This window comes from Aspergillus fischeri, genomic scaffold (assembly GCF_000149645.3).
Source record: "Aspergillus fischeri NRRL 181 1099437636264 genomic scaffold, whole genome shotgun sequence".
Lineage (NCBI taxonomy): Eukaryota > Fungi > Ascomycota > Eurotiomycetes > Eurotiales > Aspergillaceae > Aspergillus > Aspergillus fischeri.
This window is the reverse complement of record NW_001509762.1, coordinates 29,920-42,244: the sequence shown is the minus strand read 5'-3', so window position 1 is coordinate 42,244 and position 12,325 is coordinate 29,920. Positions and strand designations below refer to the sequence as shown.

The 12,325-nt window shown below is 48.3% G+C and overlaps 3 protein-coding genes across 3 annotated transcripts; 2 read left to right on the top strand and 1 right to left on the bottom strand.

The window, feature by feature from the left end:
- Positions 1-149: 149 nt before the first annotated feature.
- Positions 150-1,744, top strand: NFIA_072150 (T6SS phospholipase effector Tle1-like catalytic domain-containing protein; the record flags this gene model as incomplete). Its single annotated transcript, XM_001259197.1, has 3 exons — positions 150-276; positions 355-369; positions 420-1,744. The coding sequence occupies 3 exons, from the start codon at positions 150-152 to the stop codon at positions 1,742-1,744; spliced, it is 1,467 nt and encodes a 488-aa protein (XP_001259198.1).
- Positions 1,745-4,275: 2,531 nt separating this feature from the next.
- NFIA_072140 (uncharacterized protein) lies at positions 4,276-4,951 on the top strand (the record flags this gene model as incomplete). The annotated part of the gene is made up of 2 exons (XM_001259196.1): positions 4,276-4,437; positions 4,493-4,951. 2 exons carry the CDS (start codon positions 4,276-4,278, stop codon positions 4,949-4,951), a joined length of 621 nt encoding a protein of 206 aa, XP_001259197.1.
- Positions 4,952-8,162: 3,211 nt separating this feature from the next.
- On the bottom strand, positions 8,163-11,747 carry NFIA_072130 (uncharacterized protein; the record flags this gene model as incomplete). Its single annotated transcript, XM_001259195.1, has 3 exons — positions 8,163-8,835; positions 8,897-11,610; positions 11,676-11,747. The coding sequence occupies 3 exons, from the start codon at positions 11,745-11,747 to the stop codon at positions 8,163-8,165; spliced, it is 3,459 nt and encodes a 1,152-aa protein (XP_001259196.1).
- Between the last annotated feature and the right edge of the window lie 578 nt (positions 11,748-12,325).

Genomic DNA, 12,325 nt, shown 5'->3' with positions numbered 1-12,325 from the left:
TGTTGTGATCGACGTGATCGGCGAGCACATGTTCGGTGGCTGGCTCAGCCAACTCAAGTCGGCACACTCCAACATATAGATAACAACCAAGATCCTCGCTATCCTTGACATGCTATCTACTGCATCCTTACCTCTCGTATGCTGTAGCTATGGCGGATACACCCCGACGCCAGATTATCCTGTGTTTCGATGGCACAGGAAACACATTCCGTGCTGATGGCACGGAGACGAATATCCTCAAGATTTGTCGAATGTTGGATAAATCGGATGAACAATGTGTGTATTTCCTTTTTGCGTTTACCGTTTCATAAAAAACGGAATCATTTGTCTGATCCGAATTCTAACCCTGATTAGTTTGCTACTATCAACGTACGACCGCGCCCTCCCCCATAACAATCCAGACAGACTAACACGCTCAGCGGGCATTGGCACCGAGATAACGCCCGGCTCACTCGCAGCCATGACGCTGAAGAAGAGCAGCCGCCTGGGAAGGAGCAAAACACTGAGCCAGGCGCTGGGAAAGTCGTTCGACCAGCACGTCCTCGGCGGCTACCGGTTCCTCATGCGTCACTACCGAACCGGGGCCGAGATCTACATTTTTGGCTTTTCGCGCGGCGCCTATACAGCTCTTTTCTTGGCCAACATGCTGGATTACGCCGGCCTGCTGGGTCCGGATAACGAAGAGATGATCCCTTTTATCTGGGAAGCCTTTTCGAAGTTCAACCTGAGAGTATATGTGGAGAGCGATCAGCGCAAAGAAGCGTTTGACTTTCTTTGTCACTGCCGGGAAACACTATGCCGCCCGGTTGTCAGGGCTCGCTTCGTGGGCTTGTTTGATACTGTCAACAGCATTGCAGACTTTGAGATCTTTAATAATATGAGCTCCTCGGCCGTGAGAACACGGCACGCGGTGAGTATCGACGAACGCAGATCCAAATTTGAACCTGTTCTGTTGCGCCCTAGAAATGCAGACAAGCCTCGAGGGGTCCGTCACCACCGGCATATGAAGGCTTCCCCTCCCCAAGAGTCTCCGGAAGAGGCGTCAAATTCAACGGACGATCCTGCAGCAGCTCCCGTCGCCGATGTGACTGAGGAAGAAGACGAGGACGAGGATGAGGATGGACTTTGCGATGTGCAAGAGGTGTGGTTCCCTGGCGGCCATGCAGACATCGGTGGGGGATATCAGCGCGAGCCAACAGAGAAGAAATATCAGCTCAGCCATGCACCGCTGGTCTGGATGGTCCAAGAGGCATCTCTGTGCGGACTGCGGTTCGATCCGCACAAGCTCCAAAACGAGGGGTGCTTCCTCGATCCGGAATCGCCCGATGCGTTCTACAAGAATCTCGACGAATCCATAATCACAGGCCAGCTTCATGATCGGCTTGAGTTTGGTCCCGGGATGTCTGTCCCCTCCGTGCTGGCGTGGCGAATCATGGAGTATTTGCCAATCCGCCGGGCGGAGAGACAGCTCAATGGGAAGTGGAAGCCCATCCACTGGCCGCTGCATCACGGGAGGTGTCGCGAGATGGGGCCTGATGATGTTATTCATGCCTCTGCTTTCCGTCGGATGGAAGCAAATCCCGATTATCGTCCCGTCAGACTCATAGCTGGAGGCTGGAAGAATGTTCGAAAAACTCCTGCAGAATTTGGGCGCGGCGAATTTGTAATCTATGAGCATGAAGGAGATCCGGTGCGACAGACTTATGTCAGAAAGCAGCCTCCAGTGCCGGGCAAGACAGAATAATGCCATCCTTTCATATGGAGGATCTTGAGGGCATGGCGAACATTATGTCTCAGTTGTGGAAGGCATGGAAACCCCGCTGAGGAAGGATATCAACAACGCTATTAGGTAGTGGATTTCAGATGAAGAATATAATATGCTATAGCTATACCCATGTTGACTCAACAGCGTTGAAGCATGCATTTCTTTCCCACCTAGTCTAGTTCGGCAGTGTGCATGCTACATTCATTACACTGAAATATATAATTCACCATCCTTAAGCTTCCTTGACACGACCTCAACACATGCATCACCCATCACCGGGGTTCCCAGGATAGAAGACTGTTGGTTTTCGTGGCGTAGGGGAGGAGTTATCATTATCGGAACATGTTTGAGTTGGTGATATTGTGCTCAATGCGCAGGAGGTACCATTTTGGCTCAAGGCCCCACAGCTTCACTTGCAAAACTCAATTGCCAAGATCTGCTAGAAGGTATATAGGTTAGATTGGGAGCAGTCTTTTAAGAGCAACCTCGATTGTGTTTGCCTAGTGTTCGTGGTAATTTAAGAAGCCCAGCCTGATTCTTTTAATGTTGCCACTCATCAGAGCCAGAGCTGCGGAGTCGCGTGTGAAGGATAATTATTTCTCCGTTGCTTTCTATGTAAGCCATAGGGTGTGTACTTGCGCTAGGTCCAGTAGTATGGTGACAAGAAAATAGACATGGAGTAAGCTTGACGGGCTTGGAGATTGACTCTGTTGCAACATGGCCATAAAACTTAGACTGGACACGAGCTCTGCAGCTAGAGGGGTGAGTAGCTCAATGGGGCTACTGTAACTCGCAATAGTTCCCAATGTGGAGACCTGCAGCGCTGTGTAACACTAGGGCTGTAGTTTGAAGACCAAAATAGGGTGTGACTGGGTCTGCATGTCTGGTGGCAGTCCGTACCAATTTCACCCAGCGTAAAATGGCTCCTTCCACAATCTGGGGTCTTCAAGAGAGAAAGACCACTCTTCCTAAAGCAGTAGCAATGAAGAGAGAGGCGGGGACCAGTGAGAAGAAAATTCTTTCGAACGCAATTGTGAAGTCGAAGTCACCTCGACACAGGTAAATGATTGGCCAGAAGGAGTTATCGGAAGAGCACCCTGCAAAGAGCATACCAAGCTCACGGATTTCCCCAGCTCAGTATGGTCAACAATGAATGTGATTGTGTTTTGCTCCAAAACGGAGGGGACCGATGGCAGGATTCGAGGCGCTCTGCCCAGCAACAGGGTTTGGCGCAGCCTCGCATCTCCAAACGTAACACTGTCGGCTTCGCCGCAACACCCAAGAACAACGCCGCGGCGACAGCCTTACTAGGTATGTTCGATGACAGAAATGTTGCAGTGGTTCGCATTAGATTCAAGACGTATTAGGCAAGGCGTATTTCGTCTACACTTACCATCATGTTTATGCTATGCAGAGCCTATCACTTCACATTTGCCATTTTTGGAATATGCTGCAGGAATCAATTTCCTGTTGCCTGGTCACATAAGTTACTAAACTATTTGATTATATTGATATGGAACGGATGTACTAGGAGCGGATTGAATTACTTTTTAGCCTGTTGAACATCAGGAAATGGACATAGTGTGTGTATGTGTCGTGCTCCTGCTTCATAAAAAGATGAAAAAAGAATAATATAAAAATTAAAGTTAATACGCCTTGGAGGTCATGGAAAGGAGCATGGAAGTACCCAGCTTAATCAAACTACTCACTCTAAATGCTTGTTTTCTTTTCTGAAGAAAAGCATGTGGTGCAACTTGCAACTCTAGCCAGTGATTAGAGTTCCGCTAATATTAGACTAAGTTTGAAGTGTTCAGAGACGACAAATATCGTGGATCCAATGTGGGTTGTGATTAAATTTGGAGTGGTTGATAAGTAAACATAATTACCCTAACCCACCCCTGGTACTAAGAACAAGCATCTAGCGCTAGGCTGCGATATCCTTGGCGCTGGAGCCTGGAATAACCATGACACGGGATCAGAATCTCAAATGTCGGCTCCACTCAGTTATAAAATTTATGCAAGCTGACTGCGCCGTGCGCCGCACACTAAAGTACAATGTCTCTGCAGCTTTTATGGTCACTAATCAGCGCTGGCTCTCATCTAACTCCTCTCTCGAACATAATTCCCAGCCGGCCCGATCACCGAATCTATCACCTCTTTGGGTGGATCTTCCTGGGATCTGGGTTGATCTCTTCTAGCCCACCCCATACTTCATGAACAGTTGTTCACGGACCCCAAGCCATTATGTTTATTTTGCTTCCCAGAAGGTCTCGGCCCAATCAAGCAGATCAAGCATGAGCCATGAGGTCCTAGAAAGTACATTTAGAATTATGCTAGAGTGATATCCTTTCCTTCCTACTTAGGGCTCCTTCTGAGACAGTTGAGACCACTGCTCCTGTCATGTGTCTTACCATATATTACTGCCTCAAGCAGCACTCTAATAATTCTGAACACTTACGAGCAGTACACATTCTCCCCTAAGTCAGCGGATCTCTTCTTGCGCTTTCTCAATGGCTTTTGATCCGTCTAAGGTCGAATATCCTGAGCCTAATCTTAAGCACATGTTCAGTCGCCACAAAGGTGACTGGGGTTTCAAAGATAAAAATTGGAACAATCAGACGAAGGTTGAATTTGAAGACACTATCAAGAAGTTCATTGCTGTAACCCCCAAGGTATGTCGGCTTTCTATGTGCTCTTGGGAATCTTGCCAATACCTCTCAAGATCAGGTCTACGCTGGTACCTATCGTAAAGGGGATGCATGGTTAGTTGTCAACCTTACGACCCATCAATGTGCGATCGTGCACCGTGATGCTAGCTATGCAATCTGGTCCGGATGGATTCTGAGTGATGCCCAATTTGTATACGCCACCACCCCGCCCTATGCCCTTGGCGGAGGGGCCCTCACAGTCTTCGGCGACATTTTGGAATCTATTATCCAGACCGGAAGCCACAACGAACTGGACGAGCTGACCAATAAGTTCTTTGAAACTTACAAGGCTCATGGAACCGAACGCTACGATGAAGCATCTGAGAAGACTTTGAGCAATTTCTTTGCGGCACTGGACAACTACATACCTCCAAATATGGCGGCAGTCATCTCTCCTCAAGCCAGCCACATCCATTCTCTGGATGAGGTGACGACGAGAGCAAACCGTACCTTGGCTGTGCTTGAGAAAAACTCGTAATCGGCTCAACCACTCATCCAATCATTGAATGGGATTATCTTTATTACGTACAAATCAACCACCTACCCAACTAAAGGGTGCAAGTTCACAGATGAGGAGACAGCCTCTGCCTGAAACCCTATTTTTATTTAGATTAATAGTAGAGGTTGTGTGGAATGAAATGGCAAAGAGCCCGCCCTCATCATGCATATGTGGAGATCTAATCAGTTGAACATAAGCAGAAATAGACAACACTGAGTCAACCAAACCCACCTCAAAACCAATATGCCCCACATGATATTCTTGTATAGCTATGGCAGTTTGCCACCTCTATAATTTGAAAGAAGAAATGAACACAAAATTTCTACTGATTGATGGGTTAGTCAACATGGTGGCAGGAACTATGTAACCAGCACCAAAAGAAAATATATGTTCTCTATTCAATCATGAAACAGTTGAACCATTTAACCTATTCAATACTATAGTGTGAATGTGTTTTCTTTCGTTCCCTCCCCACTAAGGGGAAAAGGCTGTGCTTCGCGTTAGACGCGCATAAAGCATGAATATGTGTGCTGGTCCCTAATGTATCACCTTCTCCACTGCAGTCATTGCAGTCATCTGACTGAATACTGTAACTATACCTGTCTTCACTGACTAAAAAGGGAAAGCCATCTCTAAACATGGTCTCTGCTAACAAAGTCAAATTACAGAATATATTACAGTGTCTGTCCCTAACATATTCATCCAGCTGATGCAACCAATTCACTGCCCATGAAGAATGTGGGGAATGACCAGTCTAATACATGTAGGACTAAGCATGGTTCGCGTAGAAAGTCATGGCAAGTCACGGCCTCGGCGGAAGCGGGAACATCCCTACTTCCCCGGGCTGGGCCCCAGTCCATGCTTTTCATTCGTGCACCCGAAGTAAAGCTTGGGTGGATGATACCCACTTGTCCTGCCGTTCCAACAGTGCTCCACTGCAACTGCATTCTATTCTGTCTGGGTATACGCTCAGAATGGCGGGAGGTCTGCGCCTGCACAGATCATATCAATTCGAACTCCCAACTTTTCCACTGCTACCTAAAGCCTTGATTCTCCGTCCAGATATGTTCTCAACTTCCGCCGCATTTGTCGAGCCAGACTTACCACGCTCAATTGAGCTTTCTTCTACCCAGATAGAGCTTGACGACACCACTCAGACACTCCCCGAGCGGATGCCGCATCGTTACTCAACGCTGCCCTAAGCTGTCGAGGCGTTTAAGGAAACGGTGGACAAATCTATGAATCTATGCAGATGAAGAGCACAGTCCATTAATGACCCTATCAATCTCTCTGACATAGGCTTCTGTGTCGCCATTACCCGGAGTTTCTCTACCAGACATGTTTTCAATAACGTAGGCGATAGTCATGTGTCGGTCAAGGTCCATGATAATCATTGATCCTCTCTAGCCTCCCTAGAAGCTAATTCGCCCTTCAGAAATCCAGGCACAAGTTTGCGGTGATGGCAGAGCCACGCCAAGACCAAGTCGCAGGAAATCAAAGGTGACAATATCCGTTCCTTTTATCTTCTCCGTGAGCAATTTGTCGATGGTATTGGCTGAGATGATGCGCTTGTTCTCATAGAGAATACCGTCAAGAGAGACCATAGATCAATTCTAGCCAATCTGCATTGGAAAAGCCATTGTTCGCACCGGACACGAGTTTTCTGAACCCTGGTGTCATATAAGCCTCAGCGGGAAAAGGTGAGCCCGCAATCGCCATTGCCGTTATGCTTTGCGGATCCAGCTCGCCAAACGGCAGCGCTGGCGGTGAGATGACATCCACTGTGCTTGGCCAATGTTCTTGGTACGCCGTACTGAAAGTCAGCTTCCAAGGGACCTGTGACTTCGTCGGCCACGAACTGTTCAAGCGGTCTGCCAGTTATTCGTCGAATAATTCGGCCGACAAGGTGACCTTGATTTGTAAGATGGTATCCGCTCCTCTCGTCACAGGTCCAATAAATTTCATTCCTTGCTGATTGAAAGTTGTGAAATGAATAGGTAAATTAGATGAGAGAATTTCTCTGTGGATAATAAACAACATATGTCAATCGTTGTAAATGAATCAACATTTAATAGAAATAGGAACTTCTAAACTTATGACTGACTGAAACATTGTTGCTAGTGAGATGCACAGCGCTTTAGCTCTGATACCTATTTTGCACGGCTGGGTGCTAGAAGCTGCTGTAACTTACAGGCAACAGCTTCCCAAGCTAAGGCAGTGGAGCGGCAACCTGAACCTGCTAGAGAAGTAACGGTTCGTACGCTTGTGGACCTCTACAAGGAGGGAAAAGTTGGCCTTGATGTTACTGTGGCAACGCTGCGGATGCTTCCGTTTGATGTCCTACGTCTGTCATGTCATGGATGAGGACGTCAATGTTTGAATTACCAGTTGTCTCTTAGTGGGTGCAGATTAATGCATAACATTAGGACCTCTCTCTTTACTCTGCAAGTCTGGTGACTTAGAGCATAACAAGGCGAAGATACAATTAATAGAGTAGTTCCCAAGTCGTGGCACCAACTAGATAATTTAAGATAAGGGTGGGAATTCTGCTCTCCATACAGCCACAGTCAACTAAAACCATGAGCATGATGTAGTGGTCCGCCATATCATCCATGTAGCCACAGAGCGCGAAAAAAGCTTTCAGCCTCTCCAAATACTTTCAGGAAAACTGCCCTACATTAAACTTAGCAGGAGCTAATCTAGCCTATTATAAGAACCAGAAGATAACCAAGTTACTTCTTGACAACAGTTATAGTGGGAATAGACAGTTGCATACTACTCGCCAACACTGCTGGCATCCAGAGAGGCGGCGGAATTTCTTGTTGGGCTTGAGTTGGGTATTTTTCTGCATGATAACGAAGTGACCATCTTCGTACTTTGCTATAGCGTTGAGCATACAGGATCTAGGAAGAGAAACACTGACAGGGTATCTGTCGACAGGCAGGCTGAACTTCCATGATGGCTGTAAGGAATGCAAAGTGGCAGACGCAGGACAAAGGAAGACACTAAGCTAAGTGCTAGCCATCATGTATCTAAGGCAAGAATGTAGACATTGCATAGGTGTGAGTGGTAGGTACAAGTAAGTAGACGCGAACAATAGTGAGGGGTGCAATTTGCCAGGACGAGAACAAAAGCAAGCAGGAAGTGGGTTTACAGAAGCCCATTGTTCCATAGGATCATGAACAGCTCCTTACAGGCCTTTCTCTGGATCCTGGGCCGGTTGGCCTGGAGTAAACCGGTCCGATTTTTCTTCCTCTGCTGGGTCGGATTTAAGCTTCCAGCCACGAATTTTCTGGCCTAGTCGGTGTGCTCCTCGATTCAATGGTCGGTAGACAAGAACTACAGGTTTGCCGACGAATTTCGCAATTCTTTCAAACCACGCATCCGGGAACAGGCGGATACAGATGGCCCAAGGGAGCGAGATTGCTGCAACAAGGATACAGATCGCCCATTGTTCCCCTTCGATTGCGACAATGCTGAATGCAGCGCCACCGTAAAAGGCAATGACAATCTGGCAGCCAACCATGATGCAGTTGATACCAATGAAAAACCAATTGCGATGTAAGCCAGTGAAGATATTGAATCGATTGTCCAGACGTCTATTGTTGAATTCATTGAAGACTTGCATCCACACGAAGGTGTTGAACACGATGGACCGTCTGTACTCCTCCGGGTAGTCGAGGAAGTTCTGGCGAGGACCGAAGTGAAGAATCAGAGTGACTGTTAACTGGAATATCGATTGGCCAATAATCATCTTCCACATTGTTATAGAGATCAGAGGTGCACCCCCCTTGACGGGTTTGCGTTCCAGGATTTCCTCAGTTGGGGGATCAGTAGCAAGCGCAAGTGCAGCCAGGGAATCCCTATATAGGAACGTTCAGTCAGCCAAGACCTAGGTTGGGTCGGGAAGTCATATAAACTTACATGATGAGGTTAATCCATAGGAGCTGTACGGCGGTCAGGACCGATCGCATCTCGGGGTCAGAAACTGATGAAATGAAGGTGAGAAGAACAGCTGTGATGTTGACTGTGATCTGGAACTGGAGGAACTTGCGCACGGCATCGTTGACTGCCCTTCCCCACATCAACGCAGTTAGGATAGACGAAAAGTTATCGTCCATAAGCACAATCGCAGACGCCTCCTTGGCCACCTCAGTACCAGCAATTCCCATAGAGAAGCCAATGTTGGCGGCCTTGAGCGCCGGCCCATCATTAGTGCCATCTCCTGTTACTGCAACAATCTCACCCATATCTCGTAGCTTCGTGACGAGTATTCGCTTGTCTTCGGGTGATGAACGCGCAAGAACCTGCAGTCGAGGCAGGACATCCTTGAATTCCTCGTCACTCAAAGACCTGAATCGAGGCCCTTCCATCACAATCCCTCCTGTGTAGATTCCACAATCAGTTGCAATAGCCTTGGCTGTAACCATGTTATCCCCAGTGACCATGCGAACTGTCACACCGGCATGGTGGCATTTGGCTACGGCCTCTGGAACACCAGGACGAATAGGATCCTGGATACCAACAACACCAAGAAATGTCATGTTGCTCAGCAGGAGACCAAGATCGGCCTTAGAAGGATCTTCTGGGTTGACAGCATAACTAGGAGGCCACTCTGCAAAATCACGAAAAACCAGTGCAATAGTGCGGAGTGACTGTTTTGCGTAATTCAGGATAACTCCCTCCAGTCGCTCGCGTTCCTCGGAGCCAAGGGCAACCTGTCCTGATGGCATCCAGAGCGAGGAGCTGTACCCAAGGAGGATTTCAGACGCACCCTTGACAAGAAATCGATGCGTACCATCGGATAATCGGACCACAGCACCCATACATTTACGGCCTGAATCAAAAGGCATCAGCTGTATGACGGTGGCATTGGCACGTTCTTCGGCCAAAGACCCCATTCCAAGGACATCACGAGCGAATCCAAGAAGGGCAGTTTCTGTTTTTGAGCCGATAAAACCAGGAATGCCGTTTTCCTCGCCCTCAAACGCTGTAGAGTTGATCGCTATAGACTCGATAATTTCTTTTTTATGATCCGGGAGCATGTCGTTTGCAAAAGCTGCAGAGCGTCGGCCATTGCTGCTCTGGTTCTTGTCGTCGAATTCATCAGAACCAAAGGTGCCGGTAACAACAGTCATGCGGTTCTGAGTTAGTGTCCCTGTTTTGTCTGAGCAGACCGTGGTAGCGTTACCCATCGTCTCGCAGGACTTCAGCACTCGGACCAGATTGTTCAACTTCACCATGCGTGTGGTTGCAAAAGCGAGTGCCAAAGTAACAGCAAGAGGAAGGCCCTCTGGGACAGCCACCACAATGACAGTAATTGCAACAATGAGGATATCAGTAAATTGAGACGCCTTCTCTGTGCTGGTTTGGTGGTTACCCGGAAGGCTGCCCAGGAAGCGAAACAACAAGACAAAGAATAGAAGCACCGCAGCACTTCCTCCCAATTTAGCAATAGCTCCAGCTAAACCATCCAGCTTCTTTTGAAGGGGTGTGGGATCCATGTCCTGACGCATGGCCATGAGAATCTTGCCGTAGCTGGAATTAATGCCCACTGAAGTGACCACGCATGTACCAACACCTTCAAGGACCTTGCTTCCAGAGATGATGAAGGGATCTAGATCCTGTTGCTTGCTATGTCCTTGCTCGAGCAATCGCATGACTTGTTCAGCTCCTGTTTTTTTAAGCTGGTCAGATTCGCCAGTGGCCGATGACTCGTCGCATTTCACGTTGTGGCCTCCGATAAAGATGCCATCAACGGGAACAAGGTCCCCAGGCTCCAGATGAAGAATATCACCGACGAGGACGTCATGAACGGAAATTCTAAGAGCTTTTCCAGATCGAATCACAGTCACTTCACGGTCTTCCTTTTTCGCGTTCAACCTGACAAACGCTCGTTCCTTCTGGTAGTCGTTCAACGATCCCACCATGACGACGATGATGATAGCAACACAAATTGCACAACCTTCAACCCAATCAAGGGGCATTCCTGAACCTAGGGGATGCTCCACACCAAAAGTCTCGTACAGGCCTAGGGCCAAGGAAATAACGGCAGCTGCGGTAAGCAGAATGAGCACCTTGTCGTTGTAGGCCATCCACATGAGCTTCCAGAGGGGTGTTGCCTTCTTATCTGGGAGGACATTTCGGTTGAAGACACGGATGCGGTCCGCAAAGGGTTCCTTCGAATGGGACCCGTCCGGTACTGAAGTTTCATTTGCACTGAGGCCTGCATTGGGATCCGTACGAAGACCGTTTACCAGCCCCGGGAGCCCTCCTAGAGCTAAGAGTGCAGGTAAAGACTTCGGATTCAGAAGCTTGTTAAGTTGGCCGGGAGAAAAGTGAAAGGGATTATTGTCGACCATAAAGTCTGCCTCAGTGCCAGGGTCTGGTCGCAGAGCTTCTTCTTGCTCATGTGCTGAGAAAATGCTGGATGCAAGGCTAGACAGCTGGTCCGTTTCACCTTTCGGCAGACTCAACCTCGGACTACTTGGTGCCATTGTAGTTTCACTCATCGCTCGATCTCGACCGGTGTAGACGCAGCTTGTGGCCGTTAGATCACTAAGCGATCTATTTCGGGTGGGGTTCTCTAGGAGGTCTCTATTTATTTCATTGGCCGCGAAAGTATCGGAAATGGGATCCTGAGCCAATGTTAGGAGATTGAATATATAGTTGGGTATTTATGCATGACGGGTCACGTAGGTACCGGAACTTGGACTGTAATGGTGGGAACAGGCGCCTGGGGTGAAGTGTCCGCTTCCTTTTCAGATGATGCCATCGTGTCGCTTGGATATGATTCGGAAGGAGAGAAAATGTAGCGTCCAGAGCCTTTGGACAAATGATTGCAGGCCTGAGTCAGAAGGGACATCAAGGAGGACCGAACGAGCATTTAACACATTCATCACCCTTGAACCCTGATCATGATGTCGCTCAAAAGCTCCACTCCAAGAGCTGCCTGGACTTGTTCAGGTCACAGAAGGCTGTGCTAACCCCAAGCCGTCTCAAACAATGGCTGGGGACATCTCCAAGATTTCATAATTCCGTGCCAAGCCAGCTCCCAGATGGCTTGGAGATCCGAGAAGCGGCGACAGCTCCGCGAGTTAAACCGCAATGAGGCTTTGAAGATGGTCAGTAATTCCTGGTATTCGCTCTCCGACGAGCCAATGGTCTGTACGGAGGGGCTCACGGCATGAAGAGAGGTGGCATGCAGTTGATCACTCCGCAGAGAGAACCACCATGCTTGGCTGCTCTGTGAAACTGCCCACGAGATAGTCAGTAAGTGTTAAGGAATTTCTTTGGATCGGGTATCAGAGGCGAGAAGCACTTTGCAAGAGGAGGTTGCCTAGGCTCTCGGCC